The sequence below is a fragment of the Pinus tabuliformis genome, chromosome 6, assembly GCF_031772625.1.
Source record: "Pinus tabuliformis cultivar Carrire ecotype Pingquan chromosome 6, CPIR1, whole genome shotgun sequence".
NCBI lineage: Eukaryota > Viridiplantae > Streptophyta > Pinopsida > Pinales > Pinaceae > Pinus > Pinus tabuliformis.
The window spans coordinates 1259218892-1259240076 of record NC_142292.1 but is presented as its reverse complement, the minus strand read 5'-3'; the positions used below and the strand labels follow the sequence as shown (position 1 = coordinate 1259240076).

The 21185-nt window shown below is 39.6% G+C and overlaps 1 protein-coding gene across 1 annotated transcript in view; it reads left to right on the top strand.

Annotated features, from left to right (window-relative positions):
• LOC149263238 (VAMP-like protein YKT61) overlaps nucleotides 1-19737 on the top strand; it is a 123362-nt gene extending 103625 nt beyond the window's left edge. The window contains exons 5-6 of the mRNA XM_089425962.1: nucleotides 19149-19235; nucleotides 19405-19737. Of these exons, the coding sequence (XP_089282088.1) occupies nucleotides 19149-19235; nucleotides 19405-19455 (138 nt within the window). The 3' untranslated portion in view covers nucleotides 19456-19737. The remainder of the gene's footprint in view (nucleotides 1-19148; nucleotides 19236-19404) is intronic.
• The last annotated feature ends 1448 nt before the right edge of the window (nucleotides 19738-21185 follow it).

Genomic DNA, 21185 nt, shown 5'->3' with positions numbered 1-21185 from the left:
CAAGACCATAACTGCATTTATGCTGGGATCATGACTGTATCTAGGAATTAAGCCGAGATATAGTGTATCACTGTGATCACAGAGATCCGAGATATAGTGTATCACTGTGTGATCACAGAGATCCGAGATCTTTCTTATCACATGTATGCATGAGAGTATGACTGTGTTGTATGCCGAGACAGTGAGTGAAGAGATCGAGTCATTATCTCTGCAATACCCTTTCGAAAACACAGACTCTTACCCATCCGAGAACCTGAACTATTGAGCTTGTCCGAAGTGACTGTCCCACTGTACTTGACCGAGATTCTTGTACTCCTGTACCCATCCAAAGTTCTGTGCCTCTGTCATCATCCGAAGTTACAGAGAGATCTGAGTTTCTGTGATTCCTGTGGTGACTTTAGCCGCCTATTTATAGTAGTTAGTCTCCCATATTTAGCTGACATGTCCATGTGAACCAATGTGTTTCTTTATTGAGCCGACATGATATTTATGTATACTTTTAGGTCGACATGACTGTCTTCTACCTCGCTTTGCTTGCAGACTTCTTTGTGCTTGTCTTGGAGGATTGTGCTTGGTCTTGGAGGGTTGTTCTAGGCTTGTATACATTTTACATAGGCTCATGAAGAGCTCCTTATTCATGACTTTGACTCTTTGACCTTAAATATAAATCCTAAGGCTCTCAATGGGAGCCATCTATAAAATAAACCTCTTGCTCATGAAACCCATGCAGCAAGGAATAATAAATTTATTTTCTTGCTTTACAAAAATCATAATTACAATGTCATGAAAACCGAATCTAGTTACATTTTCTTCATCAAAAAGCTCATTAGAGGGCTCTTTCCTCACGGTCATTGAGAAATAGATTTTCTAAGAATCATATCCTTGTAACTAGATTTCTAGCTTCCTCTGAAGATTGATGTCAGGTTATGGAAGGGACCAATTAAAAGTTTGGCAACATCGACAAAATTTGAACCTTTCACATGAAATTTCTCATTCTTTGATTTTGCTTTTTCCTTACCTACTTTCCTACCATATCAACAAAAGCATGTTCCTCCTAACTTTCAAAATAAAAAACTAATTGATCAAATTTGATCCGCTGACCCTTGGATCCATCTAGATCTATAATAGATATGGATTCGACTTGGATGTGGCTAGAATCGATTTGGTGATCCATATGCATATATAACTTGTACATGGCCTATATGATCTATATTCACTCGGCCTAATTCCAAGTAAATTTACCCACACAGAGCTTAAGTATTGCACCAATTATTTTCTGGATGGCTTCTGTAACCTGTGGACTTTATATCCTTTATTGTTCACATGCATTTAATGTCATAAATTGTGTCACGAGAATTGTATGGCAGCTCTGTGTTACTGTATAAAGACGTTTCAAAAAAGCAGAAATATATACAGAAACATCTAGTTTTATGTAAATTTTGACAGCAACACCAAGATTTGAAATGTATGAAAATGCAAAAATGTAGTACAAAAGTTTGAGTTTTTCTATATCCTTGTAACTAGATTTCTAGCTTCCTCTGAAGATTGATGTCAAGTTATGGAAGGGACCAATTAAAAGTTTGGCAACATCGACAAAAATTGAACCTTTCACATGAAAGTTCTCATTCTTTGATTTTGCTTTTTCCTTACCTACTTTCCTGAATCCTACCATATCAACAAAAGTATGTTCCTTCTAACTTTCAAAATAAAAAACTAATTGATCAAATTTGATCCGCTGACCCTTGGATCCATCAAGATCTATACTAGATATGGATTCGACATGGATGTGGCTAGAATCGATTTGGTGATCCATATGCATATATAACTTGTACATGGCCTATATGATCTATATTCACTTGGCCTAATTCTAAGTAAATTTACCCACACAGAGCTTAAGTATCGCAACAATTATTTTCTGGATGGCTTCTGTAACCTGTGGACTTTATATCCTTTATTGTTCACTTGCATTTAATGTCATAAATTGTATCAGGAGAATTGTATGGCAGCTCTGTGTTACTGTATAAAGACGTTTCAAAAAAGCAGAAATATATACAGAAACATCTAGTTTTATGTAAATTTTGACAGCAACTCCAAGATTTGAAATGTATGAAAATGCAAAAATGTAGTACCAAAGTTTGGGTTTTTCTTCTCCCTCCAAGGACACTTTGTTTTAACTTTTCAGTATATATCATTTGAACTCATTTTTATGCCAGCTATAATCTTTGACTTTCTATGCCTGTGTTTGGGATTCATGCCAAGAGTCACCCAAACAAAATCCATAAAGAAAAAAGAGCGAAATGTAGAAATTGAGAATATGACATGATAAAATTAATATTACAAAACTGAAACCTTAGATTTAGAAGGTAAACTTTTGGGGAAAAAACAAGATATTAAGATGGGTCCTTTTACCCACCATTTTGAGGGTAATATCCTCTGTTCCACGGGAACCGCTCCCAAGAGTTGGGAAACCCGTTCCAATGGTTTCCGCGCTCCCGGGAGCTTTGGAACTATATGGGAACGTTCCTTTTTCAGCGGGAGCTACAATGGGAGCTTGGGAAAGTTTTGGGAGCTTTGACGACTGTTTTTTTGGAGTTCCTGTGTTCCCTGTGGTTGGGGAATACAAAGCCTGTAGAGAAATATGCTGAACTGCCCACAAAACATGAGCCGAAGTTGAAACCTTCGCAGGAAGAAAGGCCAAAGGCATCCTTAACACCGATATCCTTAATTGAGAAACTGGAGCAATCTCTTGATGGGTCAAGGAAGTGTTTGGCACCTTGATATAAGGGCGATATTTGGGATGTCATGCTGATGAGTATTTATTTTGTTGTTTATCTTAGTGTTCCACAGGGACGTGTCCCCCAGGGTCAGGTGCGCGCACCCCTCGCACCCCACGCACCCAAGACGGGGGGACGTCTGGGGAAACGTTTCCCCACGTCCCCCTTTTGGGGAGACGCGGGGAGACGCAGGGGGGACGTTTCCCCAGTGTGGGGGACGCGACTCCCCAAAAGGGGGATGCCTGGGCGTCCCCCCTCAAAATGGGCTATGCGTCCCCCCTTAAATTTGCTTGTAAACAATGATTTATGACAGGGAAAACGTAGTATTTGACCATATTTCCCTACTAATGCTATGCTATTCATGGTAATGTTTAAGAATCATTCTCCTTTATCTTTATTTTCATCTTTTTACTTAAATTTTTAACATTACCATGAAATGACTCAGGATGTTTGAGAGTGGTTCTGATCTCATTGGATTTCATATGGAGAAAGTAGAATTTTAGATCTCACTCAAAATCCAGCAGAGTTAACAGTTTTTCAGGAATTCAGGATTCGATGGAGTGCAATGTTTCCCTTGCATTTTGTCGTGTACAAGGGTACGAAATTGGTATTTAATCAAGAGCACCAAGCCCTCTGTGTACTTTAGAGTGACTTTTAGACTCATCACTCCATTGTTTTTGAGTTTTAACTATACCAATTTACTATTCCAGTCTTTAGATCAATTTTTCAGGAATTCAGGATTCGATGGTGTTAACGCTTGAAATTTCACCTCAGGCTGAGAAAGGTAAACCTCAAGGCAACATCAAACCATTTAGCCTCGTAGCTAGCCCTACGGGGCAGGAGAAGGCTCTCTCCGGTCTGTCTCGTAAAATCTTCAATAGATGAGATGACCAATAAGGTAACACTGATATTAGGCTAGTAAACTGATCAAAGAGTTTGATTTGGGGTTTTTTGGGTTTTTGGTGGCAAATTGAGGAGAGGGCAATTTCGGGTGCGGGGATTGGACACAGTTTCTGCAGGGGGTTCCTTGGGGCGAGGTAGGAGACAGTGTTGATGCCTTTGATTGAGGTGGATGGTCAGGAATGAAAGGTGAAGAGCTAAAGAGAGCAAACAATAACTTTGAATTCTCTTTAGACAGTAGAAAACATTGAAATTAAACAAACTTAAAAGCAGAGCATGGCAGGCATGAATTCTTACTTTAACACTTCATTTGTTTAATGTGCAGAAGTAAAAGAAAGGAAATGAGTCACATAACAAGCTTACAAGTACGTTGAGAAACACACCATCAACACATGAGTCCACAAGAATCCCAAAGAGGGCTGCAAAACCCTGGTCTTCCTTAGCCAAAAATTGCAGAGATACAGTGAATAATACAATGATAGCTTATCCCTCAAGAGTTCAACCATGAAAATGAGCAAGAAAGTACATAATATAGATGATCTAACCTCTTTCCCTGCCTCCATGGGTCGAGCTCACTATCCTAGGAGCTGTTTCGACCACTTCTAAACTAAGCACTACAAACTAGGCAGTTAAAACAACTTGCCTCTATAAGCTAGGAAACCAATTCATTCATTTAATTTTCACCCTTTTCATGAATAAATCTTCTAGAAGAGTTACATAAGAGTAAAAGTGTCTTAAAAGTACAATAATTACATCAAAGAGAATCATAATTCACCCCAAAAAGTCAAACTAGGTCAAACTGCATTTTTCTGAGCTGTACAGTGCATTTTGGAAAAATTTGCCTGACGGGTCGCGCGCCCCTGCTTGACGGGTCGCGCGCCTTTGGAGCCACTTTTGGGGCACTTGCAGGTGTCCAAATTGAGCAAGAGTAGGCTTGTTGGAAAGGTCTGTGAGTCTACTTTCCAACCCAACTGGAATTTTTGAATTTGGAGTTCATTTGCCCTGTCAAAAATCAAATCTCCCAAGACTGCGTTCTGCAATTCAAAAAAGTGGCAGAAAGTCATTTTTTGCTAGTTTTTTGGCTTTCTGGTGGCCCAAAACTTCATAAAATTTCAAGTCCATTGATGAGCATATGTAACTTCTCATGACAAATCTGGAAATGCTGAGTTTTTGCAAAATGGAGTTGCCGGGATGAAGGGTCGCACGGGGGGTGAGACCCGTTAATGGAGAAAACCTGTAAATTGCCTAAAAAAATCAAAATTTACCCAAAATGCTCAAAATTTCTTGGGATTTGTGCTGTGGCTAGGCTATTTAGTGCCATGCTCAGTCAAAGAGGCTTTGGCCAAAATTTGGAGTGGATCGGGCCTTTTCCGTCGTTTTAGTGCCTTGGCCAACCTCCTTGGATCTGGCGATTGCAATTTTGACATTTCTCTAAAACCATGACACCTGTGCAAAAAGTGAAGGAGGTTTTTCTTCTTCGGCATGTTATGGACAAAAACCTCTCTCAGTTTTCCAAAATTCATCTTTGATTTCTCTGAAACATCTTTTGAGTGAAACTTATCCCGGTGTGTGAAACAAGGAATTTTGTCGAAATGAAGCGAAATGAAGGGGATAGGGGGCTTCTAAATTCTTGGGGAAATTTTTTGGAGTGGGGAGGGATGTTAGGAAGCAGGGGAAAATGGAATCTTAGAGATTGAGCGAGGGGAAGGGGTCCAAAAGGGCAAAACACAGGCCAAACCTAGAAAATTGCCAGGTTGTAGCTAGAAACTAGGGTTTGTGCAAAAATGAGGAATTTGGGAGTTTTCAGTGATGGGAAGCATTTGGTAAGGTACTTTAAGGATAGGGGAATGTGTATGAACATTAGGATACAAGTTTTGCCGATGATTTGACCGTCCAAGAGAAATTAGCTTTCAAAACCCTAGGAGAGGGAAATGACCTTGCCTGGGCGCAACTGAAGCATGAACAAGGTGTAACATGACCCAATGGAACCTAATATGATGATGACAACCCTCTGAATGATGATACACTCAGTTGAATGATGACATGGACCGCCATTTGGACAACTTTAAACCAAAGCAAAGTGGAGCTTTTCATTTGCAAATGAAGGCCTTTGAGAATGCAATCATGATTTCCTTTAACCATGGCAAGCAAGAATTGTTTAAGATTGAGGGCCTACCTTACGAAGTTTGGCGATTTGTGGCTCCTTGGTGAATTTGCAGGCAGTTTTACAAAGAGGGCGTTGACGGGTCGCGTGCCTCACCCAATGGGTCGCGCGCCTCTGACGGGTCGCGCCCGTTATAATTTTGCATTGGCGGAGGGCGCCTGACGGGTCGCGCGCCTCTGACGGGTCGCGCGTCTGGTTTGACGGGTCGCGCGCCTTCCCAACTCACAAACTTCACTCAAACTCTCTTGCAATCAGTTGCTCTATCACTTGGATGCATAAAGGAGCTTGATGGAGGGAAATAGAGCCTTTATAGCTTGGCTTTGAATAAATTTCATGTCACAACCCACTTTCTAATGCTTTTCCATGACACTTTACAAACTTGACTTTTTTGGTTTCCTTTTGTCCTGAAATTGACTCATTTGATGCTTTTGCTTGATACTTTTTGCAGGGATAACATCTGAGGGATTTTGGCAAGGGAGCCAGGGTTACATGCTGTCCTTTGAAGCCTTTTGAAATTTCATCACTTTTTACAAAAATTTGAAAAATGACCTTGGCTTTAAAAACAGAGTTTTTAAATCCAAGGTGAAAATTAACTGTACAAGATAAAAAATTTCGAAGAAACATCTTTACAATCATCCCTCTGGCTTGCTGAGCACTTATTGACCTTCAGAAACATGACCTTGTAAACATACTTGACCAAAACCCTAGACCTAGGAATTTGACCTCAAGACAAGACAAGACAAGCTTGAAAGAGCTTAATGACTGAAATGACCTGATCCAGCAATGCCAAGAGGGGTACAAAGACACCAGCTCTGTAGGAATTTACAGGGTAAGTTCCTCAGAAAGAACACCAAAAGGACACCGCCCACAACCAGATCTCAAATCAATACACCAGTATTTTTGACGTGGTTAAAACCCTCAAAGTGCAAGGAGGGAAACAGTCCACGGCCTGTCCCAACGTGGGTACTACAGACAATTTATTAATCAAAGAATGAAAATTTACATAAGCTTCTCTCATGCACGGATTACCCGAACAAAGACCCTCCATGCGCTTTAAATAGAACTCATGGACCAATCGGGTGTCAAGCCACGGATCAAGTGTCGGTAATACCGAGGAGAGAATGAACCGTCGGATCACTACATATCATGACCGTCGGATTGTAAGTTACAAAATGTACAACGGTATAGAAACACACTTTACCTAACTCTATACCTAACTCTACACTAGACCAAGTTGAACTTAACTATATCCTATGTGTCGGAATATCCTAACATCCCCCCTTAAGAACAACTTGGGATAGGATTGAAGGATTTACAAATATGACACAATAGGAGAAGGAAGGAGGCACTAGAGCCTATCCCCCCTTAGTGACAACTTCCTGAACTCCAAGCATATATCGAAGTTTAGTGAACTTCGCCTCTGTGAGAGCCTTTGTGAAGATGTCTGCAACCTGATCATCTGTTGGACAATATTGCACTTCAAGAACATGGTCATGAATGAGCTTTCTGATGAAGTGCATGTGTAGTTCAATGTGTTTGCTGCGTTGATGCTGGACTGGATCTTTGCATAGCTGAATGGCACTTTGATTATCACACCAAAGTGTGGTTGGATGCTGTTGCTCAAAGCCAAACTCTGATAGGATCTGACGAAGCCACAAGGCTTCCTTACTAGCTTCCACGGCACCACGATACTCTGCTTCTGCTGACGAAAGAGAAATGGCAGCCTGTTTCTTACAAGCCCATGTAATAGGTCCTGAACCAAGAGTGAAGACATAACCGGCAGTAGACTTCCGATCATCAGGGTCACCAGCCCAATCAGAATCAGTGAAACCAACTAATAGAGGAGCTGCTTTGGCACTGTAATGAATCCCAAACTGAACTGTACCTCGAACATAACGAAGTATTCTTTTAGCTACTTTCCAATGACTTTCACGGGGGTTTTGCATAAAACGAGCAACAAGGCCAACAGCAAAGGAAAGATCAGGACGAGTATGGGTTAAATACAAGAGTTTTCCTACAAGTTGACGGTATAAGGTAGCATCAACTTCAGGAGAAGTACAAGAGACTGAAAGTTTGACTCCAGACTGAAAGGGAGAAGGGGCTGGCTTACAGTCTTCCATGTGAAAATGACGAAGAATATCACAAGCATACTTGGACTGGGAAAGGAAAATACCCTCCGTGGATTGCAAGACTTGAAGACCGAGAAAATAGTGTAAGTGTCCTAAGTCTGTCATTTCAAATTTCTTTTTAAGGCTGGTTTTCACATGGTTTATAAGGTTGGGATCACTACCAGTAAGAATAAGATCATCAACATAAAGAACAAGGATGATAAGAGAGTTGCCCACTTTCTTGGTGTAGACAGTATTGTCAGAATGACACCTAGAAAAGCCAGATTCTAAAAGAAAGCTATCCATTTTGGCATACCAAGCCCGAGGAGCTTGCTTGAGGCCATAAAGGGATTTCTTAAGTCGACAAACAAGGCTGGAGTCTGTTTGTATGAAGCCAATGGGTTGTTCCATATAGATTTCTTCCTGCAAGTCCCCATGCAAGAAGGCAGATTTAACATCCATCTGATGGACTTCCCATTTTAAAGAGGCAGCAAGGGAAAGAACAAGGCGGATAGAGTTCATTTTGGCAACAGGGGAGAAGGTTTCAGTGTAGTCAATGCCTTCAACCTGTGAAAAGCCCTTAGCAACGAGACGAGCTTTATGTTTATCAACTTTCCCATCTGGTCCATACTTGGTTCTGTAAACCCATTTACATCTAACAAGTTTGCGTCCCTTTGGTAGAGGAACAAGATCCCATGTATCATTTGTCATCAATGAATGATATTCTTCATTCATAGCTGCTTCCCAATGTGGATGGCCTGAAGCTTCTGCAAAAGTGTCAGGATCATGATTTACTGGAGCTTGAGCCAGTAAAGAAGAGGCTCTTTCAAACTGAGAGCGTGTACGTCGCTGATCTGTAGGATCACCGGCAAGATCACCTGCTGCATCCCGAGTAGCACGGACCCATCTTGGAAGTTGAGGATCCTGAGAAGGTGGGGGAGGATTATCATCCTCGCTTTCATCATCTGAAGAAGAAATGTTTTCAAAAGTAGAAGAGATAGGAAGAGGTGGCACATCCGCCGGACTAGGCTCGCAGGCCGATTTATTTTCATCAAATTTTACATCTCTTCTAATGATAACATTTTTGGACTTAAATGGAATAAGTCTATAACCTTTTACATCTTCAGAATATCCAACAAAAGTACATTTCTCACTCTTAGGTTCTAAAGCTTTGTGCTTTTCATCTGGAATATGGGCCCATGCTTCACTTCCAAACACACGAAAGTGACTTACATCTGGTTTAATGGAACTCCAAGCTTCTTCTGGAGTGATATTCTCTAGAACCTTAGTAGGAGTGCGATTGATTATATAATTTGCACAATTAATTGCTTCGGCCCAAAAACTAAGACTGAGTCCTTTAGATTGCAACATACAATTAGCCATTTCCTTTAAGGTGCGATTTTTCCTTTCAGCTACACCATTTTGTTGTGGAGTGTATGGAACAGTATGTTGCATTTGAATTCCATTTTCGGTGCAAAAGTTGATGAATGTGTTTTTAACATATTCTCCACCATTATCAGTTCTTAGCTTAAGAATTTGATGTCCAGATTGTTTTTCAACAAAGGCTTTGAAAGTCAAAAATGTGTTAAATACTTCGCTCTTAAGTTTTAAGAAGTATACCCAAGTGCGTCTGGAGAAATCATCAATGAAAGTTAAGAAGTACTTGCAGCCAGAGAATGAAGCAACAGGAAGAGGACCACATAAATCACTGTGCACAAGCTGTAAAGGGGCTGAGGCGTGCCAAGAGGCACGTTTGTCAAAACTGTCCCGATGATGTTTTCCGAGTACACATCCGGAACAAACACCATCTCTGCAAGATACCATAGGAAGACCTGTCACCATATTTTCTTTACATAGATGCTGAAGGGAGCGATAGTTTAAGTGACCAAATCGCTCATGCCAAAGTTTGCTCACTTGATCATTATGAGCAACAAATACTGAGGGAAGATTTGATGACCCAAAGTTGTGAAACTTATACAACCTTGTGGAATCATCAGCAAGACCAGTAGCTAGAATCTGTTTAGGATCTTTTAGATCCTTGATTACAACATCATGAGGTGAAAACTCAACAATTTTACCTTCACCTGAATGAGTTATCTGATAGACAGATAGAAGGTTGCAGGATAAGGTTGGAACACATAATACATCATTAAACTGATCATTGTCTAGATGAACAGTTCCAGTCCCTACAACATTAAGAGATCTATCATCACCAACATATATATTTTTGGTGTTACAATCATTTAAAGAAGAAAATTGGTTTTTGGCCATGTGATAAGAGGCTCCAGAATCAATGAGTCACTCATGAGAATGAGAAGAAGAAGAAGATACATTTAATGCATAACCAGACTGAGATGATTGACAACGACATGCAGAAAGTGCCATTCCGGAAGTTGAAGTTGAAGTAGGCTCCACATGGATGTTATGTTTCTTCATTGCGGCTTCCAAGGCTTCCATCTTCTTAAAGCATTTAGATTCTAAGTGGCCATCTCGATTACAAAAGTTACAATGTCTATCAGTCTTCTTCCATTTGTTTTTATTGGTCTTATCATTTTGCTGAAATGATCTTTCATTTTGAGGCTGAGTTGGTTTAGGACCATTCTTTTGAGGATATGACTTCTTAGGATTCTTTGAATTTGGTTGCTGCTGGGCGGCTAACGCTTTCGTGGAAGAGTTTCCAAGATTAAGAAGACCAAGGTGTAAGAGTTTTTCTTGTTCTCTTATTAAGGAATCACAAAAGGAGTCAAAGGAAGGGGCCTTGTAGTCTTTTCCTTGACAAATGAAAGCTTCCCTTGTAGAATGGAAAGTGGAAACAAATACAGAGTAGGCTGGTCCCAACTTAGTAAGGATGGAATAAATAAGGTTACCATCTTCTTTCTTAACTTTAACACCTTCCAAGAGATATCTAAGGGTCTTGAATTTGGACAAGAAATCTTCAATGCAAGAAAAAATATTAGGATTCAAAGTAAGCAACTCATTTTCAAGTTGATGGGCTCTAATTTCATTTTTAATCCCAAAAACTTTAGCGAGTTTTTCTAATGCTTCATGAGGAGTCTCAAGGTCTGCAATGCGGAATCTAAGATCAGGAGAAATAGACATCCCTATCAAACCACGTGCTTGATCTTGTCTATTTTCCCATTTTGCAACCTTGTCTTCATCTTTTGGTTTCTTCTCTTGGTCTGTGGCTATTCTGAAGAGACCTTTACTTCTAAGTAAATCTTCCATGTAGGCTACCCATTGGAAGTAGTTAGTGCTGTCAAGAATGACTTGGCATGGACTTTCCATTTTTAAAAAAAAAACTGAAGCTGAAGATGCTGAAAGTAAGTGTTCCAATGGATAGATCTCGAAAAAATAGGCGGTTTTAAAAAAAACGGCTCTGAAAAAGGCTTCCGGATGAAGAAGTTATGGCTTTTTGAAAAAAAATTGTTGAAGTTGCCGGCAAAGTGCGCGAATGTGCGGGAATGAAAAAATCCGCCCCCACAAAATGGAGACTTGAACCCAAGACCTCTACTCTCTTAAAATAGCTTTGAACCAATTGATCTATACAAAAAATTTGAGAGAGAGAGAGAGAGAAAGAGAGGGGGGGGGGCCTTGGTTTGCGTGCTTGCCTTGAGAAAGCTCTTTTTCCCTACAAAACACAAAACACAAAACCCAACACGAATATGCAAAGAAAAACGAACCTTGCGGCTCGAAGTTAGCTTTAGCAAAAAAACTAGAAATTTTTTAAAAAAATCTCAAAGATAGCTTTAGCCGAAAAACTAAATATTTTTCTCAATGTTTCTGATTTTCCGAGATCACACTAAGGTGCAGGGAAAAGAGCATACGCATGAGAAAAATCCTTCCTTTCTGTTTTTGATTTGCCCAGATCGCACAGAGTCGCAGGGCAAAGAGCATACGCAGAAATGAAAGGTATAGATCCGGTTAAAAAAAAGGGCTAAATAAACCGAAACCGAAATAAGCAGAGAGAAAATAACAGTAAACTGCAAAAAAAACACTGTATACCTCCCGATCTGAAAAATGACGCAGCTAGGGCTACCGTAAACCTTTTCGCGTGAAACGAAAGGGGTTCCTCACTGGAACAGATGCTCCGAACGCAACAGAGCAGTCCTCTCGGCCCGAAAGCAGTCAGAAACAACAGATCTAGGAAACGACAGCCGCATGCAGTTCTACCGGCTTCAGATTTGGATCACCAACGGACGCGGCCCTCAAATAGCTCCGATACCATGTAGGAATTTACAGGGTAAGTTCCTCAGAAAGAACACCAAAAGGACACCGCTCACAACCAGATCTCAAATCAATACACCAGTATTTTTGACGTGGTTAAAACCCTCAAAGTGCAAGGAGGGAAACAGTTCACGGCCTGTCCCAACGTGGGTACTACATGCAATTTATTAATCAAAGAATGAAAATTTACATAAGCTTCTCTCATGCACAGATTACCCGAACAAAGACCCTCCATGCGCTTTAAATAGAACTCATGGACCAATCGGGTGTCAAGCCACGGATCAAGTGTCGGTAATACCGAGGAGAGAATGAACCATCGGATCACTACATATCATGACCGTCGGATTGTAAGTTACAAAATGTACAACGGTAAAGAAACACACTTTACCTAACTGTATACCTAACTCTACACTAGACCAAGTTGAACTTAACTATATCCTATGTGTCGGAATATCCTAACAAGCTCCTCCATCAGGGTTATGGCATGCCTAATGGAATGCAAAAGTTGACACTGATGAGACACCTACTTATGCAAATGCAAAGAGCTTTGATCGCTGATGGAGGGCTACAAGACCGACTCTAACAGATGGAGTGCAATGTTTCCATTGCATTTTGTCATGTACAAGGGTATGGAATTAGTATTTAATCAAGAGCACCAAGACCTCTGTGTACTTTAGAGTGACTTCTAGACTCATCACTCCATTGTTTTTGAGTTTTAGTTATATTAATTTACTATTCCAGTTTTTAGATTTCAGTATCTATTATAGTCTATTTTGCTTAGACTAATTAGATTCTAGAATGATAAATGATGAATTTTAATTTTAAATCAATTTAGAATCTAGAATCTAGAATGATGAATGATGAGTTTAATTTTTAAATCAATGTAGATTCGAGAATGGTGAATAATGAATATTGAATATGGATCAGAGTATTTCATTATTGAATCTCATGGTTTATGGATAAATCATGTATGTATTAGTAAGGATGATGAGTATGGATCAATGTATTTCATTATTTAATTCAATTATGTATGTCTCATTCTATTTATGCTTTCATTATTGAATATGAATTTGAAATATATATATATTAAAAAGGAAAAAAAATTATACCCCAACGTCCCCTCGTCTCCCCTAAATTTCCCTAAAATTTGAGGGTACTCCCACACGTCCCCCTTGTGCGTCTCCCCGCACCCGCGTCAAATTATACCCCGACGCCCCCCGTCTCCCCTAAATTTCCCTAAAATTTGAGGGTACTCCCACACGTCCCCCTTGTGCGTCTCCCCGCACCTGCGTCTCCCCGTCCCGGAGACTTGGTGGAACATTGGTTTATCTATATATATGGCAGAAGATTGTGTGTGCATATTGTATGTGGCAGTCAATGCTTAAACATTAGAGTTGCTTTATTTTTCTCTTAAGAATAACTAGAAAAACATATGTAAAATTGTTTCTTTGTATTTTTAAGCCAGATTGTTTCAAAGACTGGTCATGTGTCATAATGAACTTAACATTTTAATATTTTATATATATAAAAGGGAGAGACTCAGGGAGAGAGACACCCAAAGAATATATTTATATATAAGAGAGATTATATATTATATATTTATATATTTAAATTGATTTTAATATTTAAATATTTTGATTCAATATTAATTTTGATTATTATATAAAAAATTATGTAATTAAAAAAATATTTTTATTTTTTATTTTTTTATTATATAATATTACCGCTTCCGATTAGCCATTTCTTGTAAATTTTGGGGAAACCTCTAGCTTTTCCTGACACCCATACCCAAGATCCCAACGTTCCCACGTTCCAAAAACTCATGCAACATAGGTAATATCCTAGGAGATTTGGTTTTCTCCAAGATGGTCCTTAGTCGGCAACCAACAACCCCTTGCAACCACCAACTAGCTCATTGTGCCATTTCTCCACCACTTGAGCTAGCCATGTGGTCCCTCACCCATCTGCCATGATCGTATGTTTGAAAGTGGGCCTCCCGAACCTAAAGGTATGCCTTGTCATTTGGAAATTGAGTATTGTAGTTTGCTTATCATGGACACTTTTGGGCATGGATTAATGGGGTATTCGATGGAAAGAATGGGCTAGGTCTGTGCTCTTGTCCCCTAGATCCCTTTTAGGTATTAACCTTGGATTCTAGTCTTATGGGATCTCTTTTACTGACCATTTGGCTCTAGGGATGGTATTTCATGGGAAACCCCGATTTTGGTTGTGTGGTCCCGCTCCTTTATCCGCTTATATTACCTTCTTTCCATTCATTATTACCCCATTCATCATTTCTCCCACCTGGGTCCACATTCCTCTACTGGGTCCACATAGGGTTAGCATGCCCCTTCCCCTTGCCCACACCTTGGGTCATGGCCTGGAATGAAGCCCAGAGGTTGATGCAGCTAAAAAGAAAGATAAAAACATATATGGTAACATTCAACAGGAAAATGTACCACAAAATGCAAAAAATGGTTGGGACAAACACATTTAGCACGCGGACAAAAGCCAATACATGAGCTCTACCCCATTATCATGGCCATCACCCTGGTTCCTACATGTTTTATGAACCTCCTTCATCATATAAGAACCGATGATTGTCCCAACCCGTGGTGGGTAATGAACTGCCCCACTTTAAAAGGGGGTATTCACTGCTATATCTTATACATCATGCTCTTACCCCTTGAGCCCCAAGTAGTTAATCAAAGAAAATCATAAAAAGACAAAAAACATATAAAGAAGGGTGGAAAAATCAAGGTTGGGGCATTTCATGTACCACGATTTCTCCCTCCTATACATTATAGACCCAAGTGTGGGCTTTCCTTTTATTAGCTACACTTGTACCCCATCATGTGACCTGAGGCTGTCCCTTCTCATCGCCTACTTCATTCACCTATCTGTCACATGCCACCACCTTTTGAAGGATGTAACTTGACTATATTATCCCCTGTAGAAGTAGAAACCACCTAATAGGATTATTGGTTAACCCCATTTGGAGTTTAGGAGATATTGGCACATTCCGAAGCCCATTATCTAAGGGCAGGCCATTATGAAGTTCCCACCTGTGGTCGATGATTTGGTAAGCTCATTTACTCAATTTCTCTAATGACTTGTTGTATTGGAAGGCTAGGGAAAACATTAGATCTTATGCAGGATTGCAGATGGTCTCCATTTTGGGTTTGGTCTCCCTATATGGGGTCCTAATCCTCCTGAGGGCTACATTGGCATATGTAGGTGCGTGTTGAGAGACATGGGCCTCCACAGCGTAGAGAGCACTCCATGGATCCCCACAGCCATTCAAAGATTGCTCGTGGTTCACTTATTGGACTAGGAAGACGCACTTGATCCATCATTGTTAAAATTGGCAAGTAGGGCCAAACTCCATGTGGGTCTCCTCATTTATGGCAACTAATATTTTTCCTAGATTCCTCTTGTCGAGAGGTGTAAGATTGATCGAAAGATCATCCGATTCCAACAAGTATTTATGGAGATATGAATTTATTTGTATTTACTTGACAAATTGTCAAGGTCGGCCAGCAGTTAAATGTGCGGCACACATGCTCAGTGAATCATATAAATACAAGAGAGGTTGATTCATTTTCTCATCATCTCATCTCACTCATTCTTCCCTCTCTCTCCTTAGCTTTGGGTTATACAAGGAGCAACGCACACATGGGAAGGGGGAGGACGCATTAGGGCAAGGAGGACGCTGAAAGGAGGACGTAGACGCTGTTGAAGGTCTCTTTGACCTGCGTTGACCAAGCGTTGACTCATAAAGGGTGCGGTTTTGGTGTGGCTGCCTCTCCTAGGCAGGTCGTACATTTTGGTGCAAAAATCGAGGCAATCCGTCCACAGGTTTGACCAACATTGACTGTGATCCAGGTGGATATTGGTGGCCACCTGCCAGGTCCACCTGGACCCCCACCATTGTCTTTCTCAGCGTTTTCAGTTTCCTTAATTGTAGCACAGTTTACTATTTTTAGTAGTTTTTCGGGTCCTGAACTTCCGGAGCCGTTTTGAGGCCCTAAACGACGTTTTTTTGGAATTCTGGGGCGACCGAGCCCTATGTTGCCTCCCAAAGTGGTAGTACTCGGATAGATCTTTCTAACGAGCTATCGTACGCGTCAAACGGAGATCGTATGCCAAAGTTACGACCCCGGGAAATTGATGTACCAATTTACCCAAACGAGGCCCACAATTTGGCGTTTCATCTTCTAGGGTTAGGTTTCGGTATGTGAAGGGTTTTCCATTGTTTCTCAACAATAAATAGGCCTTCGAGCCTCATTGTAATACAGTTCGGAACAGTTCAGAGGCATGTAGCCACACATCTCTTCTCAGAGATAGCTACCATCGCCCTAGCTGGTTTATTTCCATTTCTGGTAGTAAGCATATTTCAGTATTTTCCATTAATGAAATGAATCATTATTTCCGCTGCATCTATGTGTTTATGGTTATTGCATCTCTGTATTTATGGTTATCTCTGTAATCTATTGCGTTCCTGCTTAAATCCGGATCAGACTGCCCTAGTTTTGGGCAGTAGGTTGACTTCAATCAACAACAGTTTGATTATGTTTTTGGGGTTGTTCAAGCGCTGTTTCTTCACGCTGTTTGAGGGCTAGTTGACCGGAAATTGAACGAGCATATTGGAGGTCAATTTCAACTCGTTTGACCAAGTTTGACTTTTCTAATCTAGGGTTTGCTACCGCTGATATGAAATTACAAAATTCTGATTTTGTACTATTTCTCTCTATTGAAGATAAAATAAGGTTTGATCATAGGGTTTCCCCATATTGGGGTTTGTCCCTGGCTAGCCGCCACATCTTGTGTCTCTTGTCTTGGCTTGTTTTCTGTTGATCGTTTAATGTTCTATCTGCACTTTACTTAATGTATATGTGATTGCTAATCTATGGCTAATAAGAAGAAAGAAGTAAACTGCTTTAAGCATAGAACATACCATAATTTAACAATCATGCCTGGCTAGCCCCAGATTTGCACCATTCACTTGGCAGATGATCCAGGACCATCACCTACACCATCATCCTAGCCCTTGCAGGCGATCTATAGGCATTTTCGATTTGTTTGGAGAACCACGAGGACACTTATGTGACCCACATGTCATTTGGAGCACCAAAAGTTATTACAAGGGGCCAACGCCTTGTCCACTAATTTTGAGGGTCCTACTCTTCATTATGGCACCCATGGACCTCATTAGGCTTCTTAGAGGGCCCTACGACATGCATAAATTACTATTAGACCTCTTGAGAGGCTTACTTTTTCATTTATGAGCTAGTTTGGTGCGCTTGTTACCAAAAGTTGAATTATTAGAACATTATTTTATTTTTGAGGATTATGTAGGCTAAGGAGGCTAATTCAAACTCCCAAGTTGTGTATAAATGCAACTGAGATGAGCTCATTTGTTCATCATCACTTTGGATTGGATCTTTTCTTTCTCTTGAGGATTTCACACTTTTTCTAGAGGATGAATTGGAGCTTTATGGATGAATTTTGATGTGTGGATATTGGTCTATTTTCTCTTGGAGCGTCTCTCTTGTCAATTGTGAACGGTTGGATATATTCTGTTACATGTAAGTACATGCTTTTTAATGTTATTCTTGTTTTACTTTGTCATATACATTGGATTGGGATTTTCACCGTTATAGGGCTAATTGCTGCATGTGTTTACTGCTTAAAATTGTAGAATTTTGTCTCTATTATAGCTTCTATCAATGTATGGGCCATGTAATATGAACGAAATCTCCTAGGGGTAATTATATCAAAGAACTTGACCTTGATAAGCCATTTCCTTTGCACATTGAAGTATAAAAGTTGCAAGATTGCTTTTCCTTGACCTAGAAGGCTAGCGAAGTGGTCTTGAGGCCTCCTTGATTTGGAATCAAGAAATTCTACTCATATTCATCATTGACTCCATTCTCCCAAAGACTAAGGCACTGACCTACCAAAAGGTGGTCACCCAAAAGTCACATTCTTTCACTTTCTTCTAGGTGTAGCCAAGTTGGGGCACCTAGGGCATCAATTTCCCGACAAGCTAGCCCTCCAAAAAGTTCGGTCTCCTAAGGTCTCTTGCACTGGTGTTTCCTCAAGGTCTCCTCCAATTTTGAAGCCATTCCGACGGTGGAGTTGGAAGAAAAGCGAAGCCCTAACTCCAGGATCAAACCTTGCCTTAGTATCCCCAAGGCTAGTACCTCAGGATCAAATCAACACTTTCAAGTGAAAATTCTTTCTTTGATCCTTTCCCCCACCTTGTGTAGGGTAAGAATATCATTGGTTGCTATACTCATTCCCCCTATCCTAGATCGGGTCCACTTGGTCCTGTGTGGTCCCATTCCTTTGAAAAGAGAATTGTTCAAGAACCATCCAGGATACCGATTACAATAAGGATTTTAGGGATTGAGAAGTTCCTTAATAAGTCATATCCCATAAACCTAACCCTTGAATTCTCCTTTCCTTTCTCTAGAAGACGTTGTACTTGCTTAGAAAGCGAACAAGCCTTATCCCTCTAACTCTTCCGGGAAAGGGATTGTTTGGGTCACTCCACATCATTTCATTGACTTGTCCTTTATTGGTGACTCCATAATATACCGGGTCTCCTCCCATTGGTTAGAGTTCGTAAATAGAAGGGAGCCTTAGCTGAGGTGACAGTTGCTGTCTCCATTTGTTGCCATTGGCCTAGCATTTGCCATTTAGGTCCCCTGCTAGTTTGAGTGGTAACAGGTCCCATCAAAAGTTCAGAAAACATTGATTGTCTGGCTTGCATTTGTTCTATTTCACAGAGGGGAGTGTTGTATTTTGCAGTGAATTTGGCGCCATTGTTAATTTAATTTTTGTGCTGCTGGTTAAAGTTTAACTTTTTTGACTCTTTAAAAGACAATCACATGCACTTCTATCCAAATTATGTTTGGTTTTCAAGAAATGTTTTTAAAAATGTATCTGAAATTGTGGACGTTTATGGTGCAGCATAAGACTATTGACAGTGTGCTTGCAAGAGGGGAAAGACTGGACTCTCTAGTGGAGAAGAGCTCTGATCTGAGCATGGCCTCCCAGGTATTTAACTTGACAGATCAGTAAACCTTTAAAAGTTGTTCGTGATCATCAAGAAAACAAGATTTTTTTTATGCGCCATTTTTACATTTTTCTGCACTGCATTCAATTTGAATTGCAAAGTTGTTTAGTTCTAAGATCTGAGACTTTCTGTTAATTGTACATGAAACAGCTGTTTTACAAGCAAGCCAAGAAAACAAACCAATGCTGTACAATATTGTAATATATGGTATCTGAGCTTCTGTTGTAATTTCCTGAATATGCATCGAGGTCTGAGCGGAGCTGGTTCCTGTTAAGTTGGTCATAATATATTTTGGGCCAATGATTGATTAAACATAGATATTTCTACAGGTGAATAAGACTGTAAGCTTATCATATTTGTTTAGATGATTTTTTCTGAAATGTGTTAATGATTTCATAATTCGTGTTATTGGTATTACAAAGGAGATATCTTTGTTTGCAAGGGAAATACGATTTCCAATTATAGCTTTTTTTAGTTAGATAATCATTGTAGGAAAATGTTGCTTTGGTTTTTGAAGGTGTTGAAGCTTTTTGTTCTCTTAGTTCACTTACTGCACGATTCAAGATTGGGTTTTATGTTGCAACAAATGTTTCTCCAGTTGTAGCCTTTTGTTTTGATGCTATGTTGCAAACTATCCTATGTTGTCAATTATGATTCACTTTTTGGTTCTCCATTTCTATTGAATGTTTACCTTTTGACCAGGAGAACCAATATAACAGCATTTATCTTACATGAACTCTATCGGGCCTTCGAGGAAAGATTTTAGAAATGAATGTTACTTTGACTTTAAATGCATATGAGGCATTTAAATGTGTTCTAATCAAAACTTCTAATGTACAAGTAAACATTCTAATGCACAATCTTCTGTTAAAATGGTTAATTCCACTGATACACGACAAAACATAATTGAAATGCTATCTGGAACCGTCAGTTGTACAATTTATGAAATACATTCGTGCTTGTCATTAATTACAATATATTGAATATAAATCAAGGGTTACAAATTGGCACGCATTTCCAGATAAATGTTGAATTCAAAACCAATAATTTGTAACATAACGCCCTGTAACTATATAGTATTTAACTCTAATGATTACAGAACGTATTATTTATATTTATTATATTGTGACTTTTCTACATTGATTACGAAACTGGTGTTTTCCATTGAGAAACCTAAATCTTAAAGATTACTTGGATAGGCAAGTGCCCTGCTAATCGTACAAGCAGTCTATAATGATTACAAAACGTAATATTTGTATTTACTATATAGTATTCTCTACAGTGATTAGAAAACTGGTGTTTTCCATTGAGAAACCCAAATCTTAAAGAGTACTTGGATATTTGGCACATGCTGTGCTAATCGTATAAGCAGTCCATTTTTGTAGTGTGCTTGTTAAGGCCATTAGATAAAGTGTGAGTAGGCTTAGCTGAACTGTTTTAACTACTCATAGTCTTTATACAAATAATCAATTTATGAGTCCGTTATCCACCCTGCTGGGATGTGATGAGCCATTAGTTTAAATTTGACATGATTGTGGGAGCATTCCTTTAAGTCAATGGGAGTATTGTCAAAGGTGTGGTACCGGACTGCTAACTTGCACCTGCTTGGTTGTGATGAGCCATTAGTTTAGTTTAAGTTGATTACAGGATTATTTCTTTGAATCAATGGGGTATAGTGAATCGTGTGTATCTGACTCTCAACTTTCACCTGCACGAATGCTCCTATTTGTGCTCATCCATATTGATGATAAAAGTGATACAATGATACCTGATTATTTTCAAGTTGATTGTTTCAACCAACAAAATAATCAAATGGGTTTTATATTTTAGTTGCTTCTTATCCATATGCTACAATCCCATGTTTACTAACTGTTTACCGAAGATTTAAATATACATATTAAATAAAAATTGCTTTGTTGAGTGTTTTGGCG